A 16,171-nucleotide genomic window follows, 5' to 3' on the forward strand; every position below is an offset into this window, starting at 1 on the left:
TGGTCGAAGAGTTTTAAGATGGGGTTCAGTATAGTTTTCAAACAACTGAACAGCTCAATACCATCCACTACCGATATTTGACGTATGTATGAATGAATGTATGTATGTATGTATGAGTTGTCACGACATGATTTTCTTTCGGTCACTCCAATAATGATGAGCTCCGCCTGACTTGCGGCGGTTGATCCGACCGTCGCTATCTGATTGTTATTACTGATAAATACAGTAATTAAGCTAACACTAGCGCTGGTTTCCCCGAACGTCATTCTAATCGGTCCATACCCAACAACCCTCCGCATCTGTTTGTCCCCTTGGGGGAAGTACCAAGTCTTAGCCTTACAACCCATCCGCTCAGCGTTCTCTTTTTCATATTATGATACCCACCCGATGACACCTGCGATCTTTAAATGAGCCCCGGTCGGCTCCTTCTCCCACCAAAATGGCTTACTTCCTGCCCTCGTTCTTTCAGAAGCGGTTACTCAGATATGCCTTGTCTCGCCTGGAGCTTGTCGATACGGAAGCACTAGATCTCGATAGCCTAGGCATCCGCTGGGGACAACGTAGTACCGTTGAACTGCGGGATATAGGTTTGAGGCTCGAGGTGAGTGAGCCATGCTAATCCCTGGTCAGTGCCGGGCCGAGCGTCTCGGTGCTTCTGCTTCTGTACGCTGATATGTATGCGTCTTTGGATAGAAATTAGCCACACTCCTGCACCTCCCTCCGTCAAGCGAGCTGCTCAGTGCTCGTGTTCAGTTCCTAAAGCTCACGGTTCCTGCCGATATCTACAGCAGCGGTATAATATGTGAAGCTAGCGGAATCGACGTGCATTTAAGGCTACCGTTGGAGGAGACTCGTCGTGCTGAAACGCACGATGCAACAACGGACCAGAAGGCCTCAGGGCGAGTTGACCCTGGCTCTGGGGACGAACCAATCCTCCCCAACCCGACGGATCTCGCCGAGTCGTTCCTTCAGGCCGAGCCGAAAGAAGAAAGGGAAGAACTTCAAGCTGCTATCTCCTCGCAGTCCCAGGTCCTGCAGCATACATCGACCTCTTCGAGCGATGATGAAGAGGAGCTCGGTCTGGGGAATGAAACCGTATCGCTACCCAGTTTTGTCGCTGCATTCTTAAAGGGGGTGGTGGATCGGCTCCAGGTCCAAGTCGACGACATCTCTATACGCGTGGATGTGGAGACCAAGCAAGAGGGCTCCTCGAAAAGGCATCCGGAGGAAAAGCCGGACTTAATAACGGGACTTTTAAGTGTGCGCCAGGTCAGCATGGGTGCAGTGTCCACTCATTCCGAATCAGGCGAAGCCTCATCGTCCGAGGGGAAACGATTGGTTTCCCTATCTGATATCAACCTTGCTTTGATATCCGAGCCGGTCGTTTTCTCCAACTATTCTCGCTTCGCTGCTCCTGCCTCACCGTCTACTCCGGTACAGCCAAAGTCGAGCCAGCCTCCAAGTAGGGCCCAGTCGCCTTGTCCGGAGACCTCGTCAGAATCGAGTTTAGCTTTAGCTATGACAAGGTCAACTATTTTCGAACCACCGCAGGACCTTACTAGGCAAGAGTTAGGAGAACAGAATACGCCAAGAATGGAAGGATCTGTTTATACATATGACGGTCGTTTTTCTGATGCTGATACGGAGGACGAGAATAGGAGTTATGGCTCTCTTGATGTTTCTCGGCAGTTTGAAGATGATGAAAAGCTGCTGGACAACCCAGCTTACCTTGATTCAGTTATTGATTATCAATTCCAGGATGATGATCCTGAGCGCCTCGATGATATGCAAACCAGGGGCGTTGAGCCTTTCCCGAGGAGCGGGGATACTCCTCGTCCACAAAGTCCAGAACATACAACCGAATCATCTGACCAGAACAATCATCCTGAGGGTGCCCTGATTCCCCTCAATGACCGACATGAATTGGAAGTTGCAAGACTCCCGGGCCATCAGCATTTTCTAGCAGCTCCTGAGGCTATAACGGAACCTGGGTCGTCTGGACCAGCCCCAGAAGAGGACTTTCATCTTGGATATAAGCAACAATTGCCTCTCATCTGTGGGCCTCGTTCCGAACCCGACAGTTCGGGCTCCGCTTCTGAATCTCTTAAGGAGGGTGAATTATCGGAGTCCAAGCTGTTTTCTAATGAGGAAGCGCAAAGCATGTATATGAGTGCGATAAGCCAAGGTTCGACGTCACACAGTTTCATGCCCAATATGCCTGGCGCTTGGGACTCGTCGGAGTCTACTTACGTGAGGGATACAGGCTTCCACGAAACGCCTACAGCAATGGAGCAGGACGCCTATAACGAACAAGATGAAGCAATCACAACACCTAAGCTTACCGCCCGGGAAGATATGAACTTGTCACATGCCCGTTCGATCGATAATCTTCAGAAGACACAGACTGGAATGACCGATAGAGAATCGATTCAGACCTCACCGGGATTCAATAGACTGACGGACGTGGCGAAGAGATTTGTCAGTGTTGATAAGGTTCTCATATGGATCCCTTCGGTTGACCACGAAAAAGTGCCTGGAGATTCACAATCAGCACCTCACCAAGAGATTTCAAGTGATGGTCTCAAGGATTCAACCACATACTTGCAGGACTCTGTGATTGATGATGATCTACTAGCTTCTAGAATTCATAGCTTTCCGGGTCCTCGTAGTGACGTTAACGATCCGTCTTCTCCCCATGAAGGTGTTGATCATAAAACTTCAGGCTACAAGGAAAAGGCCGAGCATGACGCTGGCTTCAGTAGCGAACGTGACGAGGTAACCGCCGAGATCTATTCTGCGGAGGTGCAATTTGATATTGCCATAGGCTGGCTTGTTATCAAGATCGGTCAAAGAATCGTCAACGCCTTCGGCCACGGCGACGGAGAACCTCTGAAGAAACACAACCCAGAAAGCAAAGCACTAGAACAAGCACCAACAAAAAATTCTTTCGGCTTAATTCTCAATAAGTTCTCTGTCAAGTTTGTTGAACATGTTCCAGGGCATGCGAACCCCTCCGGTGAATCTCGACAGTACTCTCCAACATTCTTCGGGTTAATGCATGAGGACATCGTTTTGCAAACCACGGCTTCTGGCATGAAAGCCCATTTCTCATCAACCAATGATCAAACGAAGCTCCGCCTAGATATAACGAAGTTCGCACTAGGGGTCGCCTCAGAGGACCTCATCTCATTCAACCAAGACCTTAAAATGAGGGAATCTATGAGGGATGTTCTATCACCCATGCATGGAGATATTTCGCTTTCCATGAGCAAGTCATTGGAATCCGCAAGGATTCATGTCACTACACTCCCTCTCCACCTTAACCTCAATATACAACGCTTGGAGGAGGTTGTGGGCTGGGTTGGAGGTCTAAGCACGATCCTAGAGCTAGGGGGCTCCATTTCATCTGCCTCAGGTGCGAAGGCGCCAAAGAAGGATCCACCGAAGCGACCGCGTGGGGTACACTTCGAAGCGCCGCCTTCGCCTGAAAAGCTCCCTCAGGAGACCTCTTTCCCATGGAAAGTGAATGCACGGGTCGGTGGTGTTGCGCTCAATATTGTTGGAGAATCTCATTACCTCAAGCTGAGAACGACCGCGGTTAAAGTTGTTAGCAGATTCGAAGGCGTGGGAGTCCAAATCGACAAAGCGAAACTTAGTGGACCGTTACCGCTTGATGATTCTAAAGACGCGCCTGCTAAAATCAATCTGAGCAACATCCGAGTTGAGTATCTCTTCGCTCCGAAAGAGGTCGACTTAGACCGTCTGCTGTCGTTGATCACGCCGTCTAAGGACAAATACGACGAAGACGATGACATCATGCTGGATACGCTTTTCCGACAGCGACGACAAGGCTCTGTGCTTCGTACTACAATCGCTGGGGCGAATATCATGATTTCGCGCATCACTGACTTTGACTCGCTACCACAGCTTGGTGATGAAATAAGTAGGCTGTCTAATGTTGCGAAATACTTGCCTGAAGACGACCGACCTGGTCTCTTGACTCTAAATCTGATCCGAGATTTTGAAGCCCAGGTAAACGTTGGAGGTAAAGTTGGGGATATAACAGCACGCCTCAAGAATGCCGAGGTGGCGTATATAAGCATCCCTTCGCTTGTAGCCGCTCAAGTTGGATCGGCGATGGTTCTCAGGAACGGAACTGAAGAGCTTTTAGGCGAAGCCCTACCGTTGAGCGCCGAGCAAAGATCAGGTCAAATCCCGCACCCTATGCTCATGGCCCGTTTCATTGCCGATGAAATGGAACCCACCATCAAGGTCAAAATGCATAACCTACGCGCAGAGTACACAGTTCCAGCAGTGATTGCCTTTCTCGGTCTCAATGAAAGTTCGACGACCGGCGATGTTGCTGCCCATATGGCACAGTCCATAGGTAATCTGGCGGAGCTACAGCCCTCAAAAGAATCTCAATCAGCAATAAGGCCGGGAAGCCCTAAAAGTCCTGTACGGCCCACTAGATTGGCATTAGCCCTGCGAGACTGCGTCATTGGTCTCAACCCTCGTGGCTCAGAGGCGAAAGGCCTTGTCGTGCTCACGAACGCGAATTTCTCGGGAACCATGGACGATGAAGCGTCCTCTGAGGCCACACTAGATCTTCGCAAAGCGTCAATCATGATTATCGACGATGTCCGAAATATGGGGAATACAGACGATTTACATCGAAGAAATTCAACTGCTCCACCGAGTAGTCAGGTCCAATCCTTCATTGACATGGGCTTTGTTACCGTTTCATCAATATCGTCAGCAACGGCTAGTGTGAAATTGCTACGCTCGAGCGAAGACGGGACACAGTCGCTAGATGTGGAACTCAGGGATGACTTGCTGATTCTTGAAACATGTGCCGATTCAACACAAACTCTCATCAGCATAGTGAATGGGCTGCAGCCTCCTACTCCTCCAAGCGTGACCAAGAAGTATCGGACTGAGGTTCTTCCACTTCAAGACATGTTAGCATCGTTTTCCGGCGATGCCTTTGCTCTAGATTCAAGCTCAGGTCCGGAAGCAGTCTCTGGAACAACTGGCGATTCCGCCGAAAATATCCAGGATAAAGAGGGCCATATCGAGGATGAGATCGAGTACGTAAGTGACTTTCATCCAGTGAAACCAACATCTGGAGCCGGATCGCTGCACGAGGCTATGACGACCTCAGGATCAAATGAGCTTCTTGATAGTTTTCACTCTCAGTACTATGTATCATCCAGTATTTCCGACCTCGAATTTCGTGATGATCATTTTGCAACACAGTCAGCTGTTGGGGGTACAGCACACAGGTGGGATTCTACCGAGAACACTTACGGCCTTTCGGACGACACGAAGCTTCAGAAGAGCCCTCTGCGAATCAGGGTCCGTGATGCTCATGTCATCTGGAACCTATTCGATGGCTATGACTGGCAGCGGACAAGAGATACTATATCCAAGGCGGTCAAAGACGTGGAGAAAAAGGCTACGGACCGGCGAGCAAGGGCGAATAGAGCCTCCCCAAGCTTCGACGAGGACGAGGAGTCAGTCATCGGCGACTGTCTGTTTAACTCAATATATATAGGTATTCCTGCTAACAAGGATCCGCGAGAGCTTCGCAGCGATATCAACCGCAACATTGATGATCTTGTCAGTGAGACTGGCAGCTATGCAACTACAACCACAGTCACTGGGGCTACGGCACGACAAAGCCAGTCGCCTTCTTTTAGAAAGAAACTGCGGCTATCCAGGAGCAAATATCATAAAATGACATTTGAGCTTAAAGGCATATGCGCAGATCTTGTCGTCTTCCCACCGGACTCCGGTGAGACGCAAAGCTCTTTGGATGTTCGAGTCAATGACTTGGAGATATTTGATCATGTGCCTACGTCAACCTGGAAGAAATTTGCGACCTACATGCATGAAGTGGGTGAGAAAGAAAGCGGAACCAGTATGGTGCACTTGGAGATCTTGACCGTCAGGCCTGTGCCTGAGCTCGCTGCATCCGAGATTGTTTTAAAGGTGCGTAAAACAGGAGCCTTCCAACTGCCTCCCTATAATTTCTAACAATACCATAGGCCACTCTTCTGCCCCTAAGACTTCATGTTGATCAAGACGCTCTCGACTTTCTGTGCCGTTTCTTCGAATTTCGAGATGACTCTGCGCCTGTCCCTAGCGCCCCGCAAGACATACCATTTTTACAGAGAGTTGAGATAAACGCAGTTCCCGTCAAGCTCGATTTCAAACCCAAGCGAGTCGATTATACCGGACTTCGGTCTGGACGCACGACCGAGTTTATGAATTTCTTCGTTCTAGACGGGGCAGATATGGTCATGCGTCATGTCATCATCTATGGAGTGTCTGGGTTTGACAAGCTTGGCCAGACCTTGAATGACATATGGATGCCAGATATAAAGAGAAACCAACTACCAGGGGTCCTCGCCGGTCTAGCGCCGATCAGGTCCCTAGTCAACGTGGGAGGAGGAGTGAAGGATCTCGTGGTCGTTCCCATGCGCGAGTATCGCAAGGACGGTCGCATCGTACGGAGTATACAGAAGGGGGCACTCGCCTTCGCCAAGACTACATCCAACGAGCTCGTTAAGCTTGGTGCCAAACTAGCCATTGGTACCCAAACTGTCCTACAGGGCGCAGAAGACCTGTTGACCACCCCCAATACGCAGTTGGCTAGCGCGGAAGATGATGTAGTTGATGAGGAGGAGGCGAAGAAAATCTCTCTCTATGCGGACCAGCCAGTTGGTGTCGTTCAAGGCCTTCGGGGAGCATTCAGGGGATTAGAACGCGATTTGCTCTTAACCCGAGATGCCATTGTTGCTGTGCCTGGAGAAGTCGTAGAGAGCGGAAGTGCCAAAGCAGCTGCAAAAGCTGTGTGGAAACGTGCACCAACGGTTATTCTCCGTCCTGCGATCGGGGTATCCAAAGCCGTGGGACAAACACTTCTGGGAGCCGGAAACACTCTGGATCCCAGCAATAGGCGGAAGATGGAAGATGTAAGTTTTGCTGCACCCCTCAATCCCCCAATACCCTGTGACATGGATTGACTGTGATTCTTAGAAATATAAACGTCATTAGAGATTAATTTTTTTTTTCTTTTCGATTCCGATATTTCGGCTCACGACTGATTGATCCCTGGTGGGTTCGATTTCACGGTTGCTGATACGGATGGCCAATTTTCTTCGATTCAATCATTCATTGCTACATTGTTTAAATTGGAAGGGTTACTCACCGTAACCGTACATAACCGAGCAGACGGATAAACAGGCAGGTACCTGAAATCGAGTTAGCCGCCCGGCCATTTGCGTATTGGCTTATGATGATGATATAACGATGCTATCTTGATTTCCATTGTTACCCCTGATACACTTTTTTTCTTAAGATAGTTCTTCTTTGGTTTTATTTCTCGCCCATTGAAATTGAGCATGACTGGTGTTTGGTTTGGCGTCAATCTTTAGGGCTTCCCTATCTTGAACCCCCCCAGTGAACCAGTTTTGGCATCTTACGGTTATTCTGCTTATGGTTGATTATATATGACTCGGCATAGGAAGATTGGTAAACAAAAAATGAGCATGACTAGGATGTTGAGGTGTTCATGATAGACTTTGCTTTAAAATGTTCTCCTTTCCTCTCTGTGTGTGTATACAGAGTATGGTTGTAGTACGACAGGGGCTGTCATCTGTGTGGCACCAGTACTAGAAGGTCGCATGACAGCATCAGGGACACAACTGCAATGCTGATCAGGGCGGACAGGAATGTAGGACTACATGGTGCAGGTGGACACAGCTCCCCAGGGTTACTCCACGGTGATACGAAAAGGGAGGCCATGCAACAAGGCTGAGTGGGGAGATAATGGTCATTATTCGAATGAGAAAAAGAAAAGGGACCGAATAGGATGCGATTCAGCAGAAAGAAAAGAAAAAAAGAAAAAGGAGGGAAAGAAAGAACGAGACGATTGAAGGAAGCAGATGACCATTCGCCACAGTATAAGCCAGGATAAGAATAGGACTGCTAAGTGATTGGAGCGTTAGAGACAATCTGCGAACAAATGGGAGTGGTTCCTGGGGAACAAGGCGGCCAAGAGGTCGTAAAGTGAAACGAAGATCTTCACGAAATCAACCAGTGAATGAGAGACGCAGAGTGATCCGGCTGCGGCTGTACGGTGAGATTGGACCACGTTAGTGGATGCCCAACCAGAGCGCTGGACTGGTCATCACCAGTTCCTTTCCATACTTGGTGGGTCAACTTCCTCCTACTCTTACTACTACTACGAGTAAACTAATACTGCTTGCATGTTGGCAATGTGACGACGCAACTTACCTTTTTTTTTTTTTTTTTTTTTTTCTTTCTCTCTTCCATTACCCAGCACTACAATTTCATTTGTTTAATATCAAATTGTGTAGGATCGCAGTACCTGGACAAGTGGATATCCCCCGAACTCCACCCAGCGATCAAATAAATAGACTTCCCCCGGGACCATTGACTTCCTTGGGTCCCGATCCAGGCCTCCCAAATGATGCTGATATCATCATTGTCCAACATCAACTGAGCTCTCTAGATTGAGGGCTATGCAATGCCACAGACAGTCTCCCAATGCATCAGTATAGAGACGGGACATACCGCCTGTTTCGTTCTCTTCTTTTATACAGGTCAGCAAAGACGATCGACTATTGAATTTAGCCTACAGATCTCAAAAGCTGCAGTGTGAGAGATCCAAACGGTGGACCTAACTCTATCCATCTTCACCGCATCACCACTATCCTCCCTCATCTCCATCATCATCTCCAATGCGAGATCGGGATTTCTCTTCCCAGTCAACATTCTTGAACACCATGTGTATGCCAGGGAATTGCTCTCTGCATGAATACCGCCAGTATCTGTCAAGTTGCGACTCAGCTACCAGCAACAGTCCGGACATCAGAAAGCTACGGCGAAAGAACGCCGCTATGAACTTGAACCAGTCCCAGATGTCTCTGGGCGACCACTACGACGAGTACCCAACCTCGGTCTCATCGGCAGCGTCAAGCCCGCCGCCATTATCCCCATCGCATTCACCCAGCGCTCTAAGCGAGCAGCCTGAGAGCCTGGATGGCTTCCTCCGTATGAGATATCACCGTCATATATCTCCAGTAGACCAGTGCTTACTCGCGGATTTAGCCCCGGGGACCCCCAGCTCCGTAGACGACGACCATGTATACCTCAAGCAAAACCCCCATAAAATCCTGGTAAGCTGCCATCTCACTCATGCCCTATGGATGGTACTTTTTGTGGCTAATCTGACAATCACACGCACATGCAGGACACATTCCGGGATCGACTCGAGAGATATCCCGACCCAGATCCCAAACCAGTCCCACGCAATCTCCCAGCATCTGTCCATAGTCACACAAAGCGGTACTCGGACTCGATGCTCCTCAACGTAAAGAAGCCCACCACAACCATCATCCATCAAGGTACATCGTTTGAGATCCTCAATCCCCATGAATCACTTCACTTTGCTCGCATCGTCTCGTACATCGAAGACGTCGACAGCTTCTCCACAGGCCACAACAGGGACTCCTACATCTCAATCACCGAAGACACCGTGATCATCGAATCGGACCCTTGGTCCTATGACCCCCCAACACACGCTGAAGAAGCCTTCGAAGACGAAAACCGAAAGTCCCAACTAGATATCGGCGACACCCAAGGCCTCCACCACCACCTCATGCCCTCCATTAATGAGCTTCTCGAAGAAACAACCCTCAACATGACCCGCTATCTCGCCTCCAAACCCAGACAATGCGCCAGTCCAACTAACGAAAGTGATCTCGGCGAGCCCGGAGACCCAGTCTACGACGATAACCACCCCATGATCTCCCACGACGCCCTCTGGCAATTCGATATCGGTATAGACCCAGCCACCAAACCCCCCTCGAACGAACAGACCATGACTCCACGAACCGAGATCAAAATCCACCGTCGTCCAACCCGGAGGTCAACCACCAGTCCCTTGCGGAAACTCTGCGGGTTGTTTCGCAGGAAAACAGGGAAGCAGGCGAAGTAGGTTTTGTTTTTGTTTTGCTGTTCGTGAGATTCGTGCGGTTATGACTCCGTTGATGATGATGTTATAAGCGTTGCTGTGAGCGGTCTTTCACCTTGAGTTTTTCTGTCTTGTTGCTCTGGCTTGTGCTTCTGGGAAGCACGGCTTTCAGTTGAATCTTTTTTCTTTTTTCTCTTTTGTGTACTTCGATACCATTTATGTCTGTCCTAGTGGTAGATGTCTTTTAATCATGGGATAGAATGTGGAAGACCGAAATAGCCTGATTTTTCAAATTCGTCTATGCCTGTAAACCCGAATCAACTGTGCTGTGGACCTTTTCACCAGAACCCTTACCTCCATACCGCCGATATTAACCAAACCGAGAATCACACAATCAGGGTATCTACCTCAAATATGTACAAGTAACGACATTGAAAAGAAAAAAGAATAGAAGATGAGAAAGTGAAATATATCCATCGGAAAGAAAGATCCCAAACAGAAAATAAACCGAGAACAAGAATATTTTTCAGCATTCCTTCTCCACCATGGACGCCAATGCAGCACTGACAAGACTCTTCCGTCTCAGCCCCTGCTCACTCTTCTTCCGCAGATCCCGCGAAGATGAATGGTAGCTCTTCTCAATGCGAGACGCCTGTACGGGGATGACACTGCTCATCCTTCGTCCCTTGGAGTCGGAGGAGGGAGGATCCAAAAGGCCAGGGCCTAATTGGGGGCGGAACCGGCTCCGCTGGAGGGTGGCCGCTCTTCGGCGGGGGGACTTTTGTGGAGGGATAGAGCTGGGATGGCAGGCGTCTGGGTCGAAGGTGGTAGTCAGCTTCTCATCGTCGGAGATGAGGGCCCGGCGAATGGCTTCTAACTCGGAGTGGTTGCATTGGAGACGGGAGATGTTCTGGCGCTGGGCGCGGACGTTCCAACTATCCTGAGCGTGGGATAGAGGGTCCATGTCCGCGGTTTGCGGGAAGAGATCACACGGGACGGATGTTGGACTCAGGAAGGGAGACTGAGGCTGAGGGGAGAGAGAGCCAGAGGTGAGCGACGGAGAGTCTAGAGAACCCTCGTCATCGTGGTCTGTGTCTGGAGGGGTCAAGAAATATCCCGGGAATCGGCCGGCCATGTCAAGGGACGGGGGCGACGTTGGGGTGGCGGGTCTGCCGATCTGCGTCTCATTGTTTGAGGTCTTGATGGTGTGTTCATGCAATTTTCTTGTCAAGGTGGTGATTGAGAGACGCTTCTGATGGTCGTCATATGCAGAGAAGGGAACGGAGGTGGGGGGCTGAGCGGAACGGAAGTAGGAGGACCGCGAGCGAGGCAATGATCTCGGAATCCGGTGTGTCGCGGTGGAACGAGGCGAAGGACATCGGGAGGATAGAGGAGAGATCAGGCTGCTGTCGCAGTCGACCATGAGATTGTCGTCCCCATCGAACGCCAGGCGGGGTGGCTTGGTAGACGAGGGGGATGAGAAAGAGAAGTCCTCGAACATTGTGATATACTGTAGTCCCAAGGTGACTCGAAGGCACTAAGAGAATATATACGGGGTGCCAAGTGCTAATTCGAGGATCAGACGCGGTGACTTGTGGGGACTATTGTCTCTCCCAGCATTCAATGTTGTAGCCTTGACTGAAGGCAGGCCACAGTGTGGTATATCAATGCCGCTCGGATGGGAACATAGGGTTGGGTGTGAAAGACACCGGAGAGCGTTCCAGGCAGATATAAGGCCACTAGTCCCGGTGGCCAATCTGCGAGATTTTTCTTGTTTTCTTTTTTTAATTAATATTTTTTTTTTCTAACGCTCTCTCCTGAATAGGAACCACCGAACCACTGGGAGGCAAATCGAATGGAACAGTTCGTGGGGAACGTCCCTAACGTTCCGCCCGGAAAGGCCGTTGAACGACTTTCAATTGGCTATCGAACCGCCGCCGCCGTAAGTTCAAGAGACGTTGACCGGAATCGAGAATAGAATGGAATAAGTCAGTGGGATTGTCATGATGTGGAGAAGTAGGAGGCGGCGTATTAAAAAGAACACGCGAGAGTGGTATTTTCGCCCCCCTATTCAAGTGATATTCTTCTCGCTTTGGTAGAGCCAGCAGAACATCAGTGCGTCTCTTTCTCAGGGGTTTCAACGTTACTTAGTCCAAGTTATTGGTTTTTCCTTCACCAAATCGATTGCGGCCAGACTCGTCACACGTGACACCGGCCAATTAAAAGCCGTTTGCAGCGTTTGCAATTCCCCGTATTCAGCCCATGAAATAAATTAATCTGCACTGCATAGTCATCGTCGCTAAGGATTAGTGCTCCTACAGCGTATATCCTCCCCCGAAGCGGTCTTACTCGGTTCCTACGGAGTTATCCGAATGGTTGTCCTAAGATGAAACACTAATTTCGTTTCTTATGCGATCCCGTCGTGAATCTCAGCCTCTTGAGTTCGGTGACTTGCATGATCACGAAAGAATTGTGATGGATCGAAACCATGCGAGGCGCGCATATGTCAGACTAAAATGATCGTGATAATTTACGTATCATTTATGAGACCGACATGTCAAGACCACTTCCTTCAGCTAAGGTTACTGGAGGAAAAGATGAATGAGGAATGAATGCGATAGACTAGTACTCCGTGCTGCAAACGACTCGGTTAGTGCCCCGGGGGTCGTCGGAGTTGGGTGCCGACGCCGACTCCGATAGTTAAAGTAGTCGTGATAGTGGCGGGTCTCCTCTTTTAAGTCATTACTCCAACAGTCTCCAACCCCGACACTATCTATACCCTAAACTTGTACATCCCCCCCCCCCCGCAGCTGGCACAGACTTCCTCTTCAGACTTCGACACTCCCTCAATACACGTATTCGCATCCGTCATTACCGGACTGAACAACCATGGCCGCTCTATTGAAGCAACCGTTGAAATTAGCCCTGGTGCAGCTCGCATCCGGTATGTTTCACTCGTCCTAAACGATCGTCATAAAAACGGCCCCTTATCAACACTGTACTAACTGCGAGTTCGGTGCGATGGAGTAGGCGCGGACAAAGCCGTTAATTTGGCCCACGCTCGCACTAAGGTCCTTGAGGCAGCACAGGCTGGAGCCAAGCTCATCGTCCTCCCGGAATGCTTTAACTCACCATACGGAACCCAATACTTCCCCAAATACGCCGAGACTCTTCTCCCTTCGCCCCCGACCGAAGATCAATCCCCTTCCTATCATGCACTGTCAGCCATCGCTGCCGAGGCCAAGGCCTACCTCGTAGGAGGTAGCATCCCTGAACTGGAACCCACAACGAAGAAATACTATAATACCTCCCTCGTGTTCTCCCCCACTGGCTCGTTAATAGGGACCCACCGCAAGACCCATCTGTTCGACATTGATATTCCAGGAAAGATCACATTCAAGGAGAGCGAGGTCCTGTCTCCCGGAAACCAACTGACAATTGTTGACCTTCCCGACTATGGAAAGATCGGCCTTGCCATCTGCTACGATATCCGTTTCCCGGAGGCGGCCATGATTGCTGCGCGAAAGGGCGCTTTCGCACTCATCTACCCAGGCGCTTTCAACATGACTACTGGTCCCATGCATTGGTCTCTGTTGGCACGCGCTCGTGCGGTGGATAACCAGCTGTATGTGGGGCTGTGTAGCCCAGCGCGCGATATGGATGCCACTTACCACGCATGGGGTCACAGTTTAATAGCCAACCCAACTGCGGAAGTCCTGGTCGAAGCGGAGGATAAAGAGACCATTGTCTATGCTGATCTGGATAATGACACCATTCAAAGCACAAGGAAGGGTATTCCTGTCTATACGCAGAGACGGTTTGACCTGTACCCCGATGTGAGCGCTGAGAAATAGGTCTATCATTATGAAGTATTTAGAGATAACGACGAATCGAGTCATGATATTCAGTGTTTATAACGGTTAATCGAACCTAGTTAGTATAAAGTTTGATAAAACTGGTAACAGCGCGAGACTCAGTACCCACGGGTCCTGAAATACCTAAAAAGAGGTAAACTGCGTTACAACCCAATGGGCTCACTTCTGTATTTTCCTAGTTAGGATACTACTTATCTCCATTATAGTGCTGCAAGGTACTGGCACCATTGAGTAGATGGTATGAGCTTGTGGTTACTATTTGCTGTGCGGTGGCTAAACCGGGTCTTCGATCTGCACTGGTGGCAATATTTTATGGCTTCATGATGGGTGATTGGAATGTTTGGTGCCACAAAGCATACACTGATGCATCGACCATAACAACATCCTATCGAATTAGGGCAATGTATGAATCTGGATGATCTACGCTATACCCATTTCAGACTGTCTATACCTTTGGATCACGTGGTATTCGATCTATGAAGTGCCTATTCAGCAACTTGGTCGTTAACCGGTGAAGAGGATATGCTCAAGAATAGCAAGCCAATATTGTTTCATGTTAGCTGATAGATTAATATCTTATTAAAAAGCATTGGCCATTGAGTAGTGTGAGGACCTGCCTGTTCCTTGAAGCATGTCACGACCAGAAGCTATCACGTGATTATTCCGCAGCCAATGAGAGGGGCTCCGGGACGATAAGCGAGACACACTGAATTTCGACGAGGAAAAACGACAGCCGTCCGAAAATCTTCAATCTCACGACAGCACTTTCAGCCAACGACAGCCGACGCCTCGTCAACTCCTTCAGTGAGTAGTCTTCCTGCAATCCTTTTATATCGCGATATACATCGCTCTATTTAAAGTAATTCTCAATCGGTTTGAGACAACTAACCAGCGGGTGAAAAATCAGAAATGTCCACCACCGTTCAGACCGGCAAGAAGCAGCGCTCGGCCATCGCCGATGTCGTCTCGCGCGAGTACACCATCAACATGCACAAGAGAGTACGTTGAAACACAACAGGATTAGACTCAAGTCTTTTCTGTCCCTACCTTGCACACATCGGTCGCATTGTCATCGATCGAACCCCGATCTGCGGAACAAGACAAACATTCAAGTTTCGACATGGAGGCAATGGACGGAGAACACTGCAATAATCCTTCTGGCACCAAAACCTTTTCTCTGTAGATTGGAATACATCTACAGAAAAAGGGAGGGATGAAACATGCCTGCTTTTGCGTGTGTGTGGAGGAACAATTATCAGGCGTTCCCAAGAAACCAAGACCAAAAAAGAAGAATTAGTTTTATGAAGTCCACCTCTATGGCCGCAAATCTTGTTCGCAGATTTTTTTCAAGATCATATTTTCCCAGATGGCATTCGGGCGGAAGACTAATTCAACTTTTTTGTGGGTATAGTTGCACGGTGTTTCCTTCAAGAAGCGTGCTCCTCGTGCTATCAAGGAGATCAAGGCCTTCACTGAGCGTGCTATGGTATGTTCCCTTCTTTCTTCCTATAGATCTGATTGGTTACAAAAGAGTATCCGTGACTGACGGCAATGTGTACTTGGTACAGGGCACCAAGGATGTCCGCATCGACCCTCAGTTGAACAAGAAGGTCTGGGAGGCCGGTGTCAAGGGCGTTCCTTTCCGTCTCCGTGTCCGCATCTCCCGTAAGCGTAACGACGAGGAGAACGCCAAGGAGAAGCTCTACTCCATGGTCTACGCCGTCAACGTCAAGGAGACCAAGGGTCTCCACACCGCTGTCGTCGACGAGGAGTAAACGGGGGAAGTCTTCTTCATTTCCATATTAGATATACCTTTTGTTACTCTATGAAATGATGGGGTTTCTCTCTGTTTTTACGATACCGTCCGGGGCGGGTCTTGCTCGGTTGGGTTGGAACATTTAAATTAAAAAAATCGGAAAAGTTTCTTTCCCTGTCGTGATTCTGGATAGTCTTCGTAGCGTACATCAACTTCCACTAGCTCTCTCTCTAAAAGGGCATATTGGAGCCACATGTAGTCTATGATTTTCTCCCACATGGAGTCTTGTCTAAAACTACATCAGAAACTGCATAGACATACTATCATACTATACTACATAGTAGTGTTATGCACTCCCACACGACTGCCCAGATTTATTACTAGAACCCTACTCACATACTATTTCCAACTTTTTTTTCCAAAAAGAATAAGAAAAAAGAAAAAGAAAGAAAGAAAAAATCATTCAATATCCCTAATCCACCAACCCCTCTATCCAACAACACACCAAGCAATGAACCATATACGAACCCCCAA

At 49.1% G+C, this 16,171-nt stretch overlaps 4 protein-coding genes across 4 annotated transcripts; 3 read left to right on the forward strand and 1 right to left on the reverse strand.

Annotated features, from left to right (window-relative positions):
- Window positions 1-439: 439 nt before the first annotated feature.
- Window positions 440-7,031, forward strand: atg2 (putative autophagy regulatory protein Atg2; the record flags this gene model as incomplete). Its single annotated transcript, XM_032069867.1, has 3 exons — window positions 440-601; window positions 694-5,994; window positions 6,051-7,031. The coding sequence occupies 3 exons, from the start codon at window positions 440-442 to the stop codon at window positions 7,029-7,031; spliced, it is 6,444 nt and encodes a 2,147-aa protein (XP_031931819.1).
- A 1,785-nt stretch (window positions 7,032-8,816) lies between these two features.
- On the forward strand, window positions 8,817-10,030 carry BDV27DRAFT_141773 (oxidoreductase, short-chain dehydrogenase/reductase family; the record flags this gene model as incomplete). The annotated part of the gene is made up of 2 exons (XM_032069868.1): window positions 8,817-9,176; window positions 9,284-10,030. The coding sequence occupies 2 exons, from the start codon at window positions 8,817-8,819 to the stop codon at window positions 10,028-10,030; spliced, it is 1,107 nt and encodes a 368-aa protein (XP_031931820.1).
- Window positions 10,031-10,281: 251 nt separating this feature from the next.
- Window positions 10,282-12,201, reverse strand: BDV27DRAFT_33401 (uncharacterized protein). The gene has a single exon (XM_032076363.1). The coding sequence runs from the start codon at window positions 11,505-11,507 to the stop codon at window positions 10,533-10,535; it is 975 nt and encodes a 324-aa protein (XP_031931821.1). The 5' UTR covers window positions 11,508-12,201; the 3' UTR covers window positions 10,282-10,532.
- Window positions 12,202-12,895: 694 nt separating this feature from the next.
- BDV27DRAFT_141775 (carbon-nitrogen hydrolase) lies at window positions 12,896-15,656 on the forward strand (the record flags this gene model as incomplete). The annotated part of the gene is made up of 7 exons (XM_032069869.1): window positions 12,896-12,950; window positions 13,037-13,842; window position 14,486; window positions 14,644-14,685; window positions 14,789-14,880; window positions 15,293-15,367; window positions 15,450-15,656. The coding sequence occupies 7 exons, from the start codon at window positions 12,896-12,898 to the stop codon at window positions 15,654-15,656; spliced, it is 1,278 nt and encodes a 425-aa protein (XP_031931822.1).
- Between the last annotated feature and the right edge of the window lie 515 nt (window positions 15,657-16,171).

The sequence above is a fragment of the Aspergillus caelatus genome (genome assembly GCF_009193585.1).
Source record: "Aspergillus caelatus strain CBS 763.97 unplaced genomic scaffold BDV27scaffold_19, whole genome shotgun sequence".
Taxonomy (NCBI): domain Eukaryota; kingdom Fungi; phylum Ascomycota; class Eurotiomycetes; order Eurotiales; family Aspergillaceae; genus Aspergillus; species Aspergillus caelatus.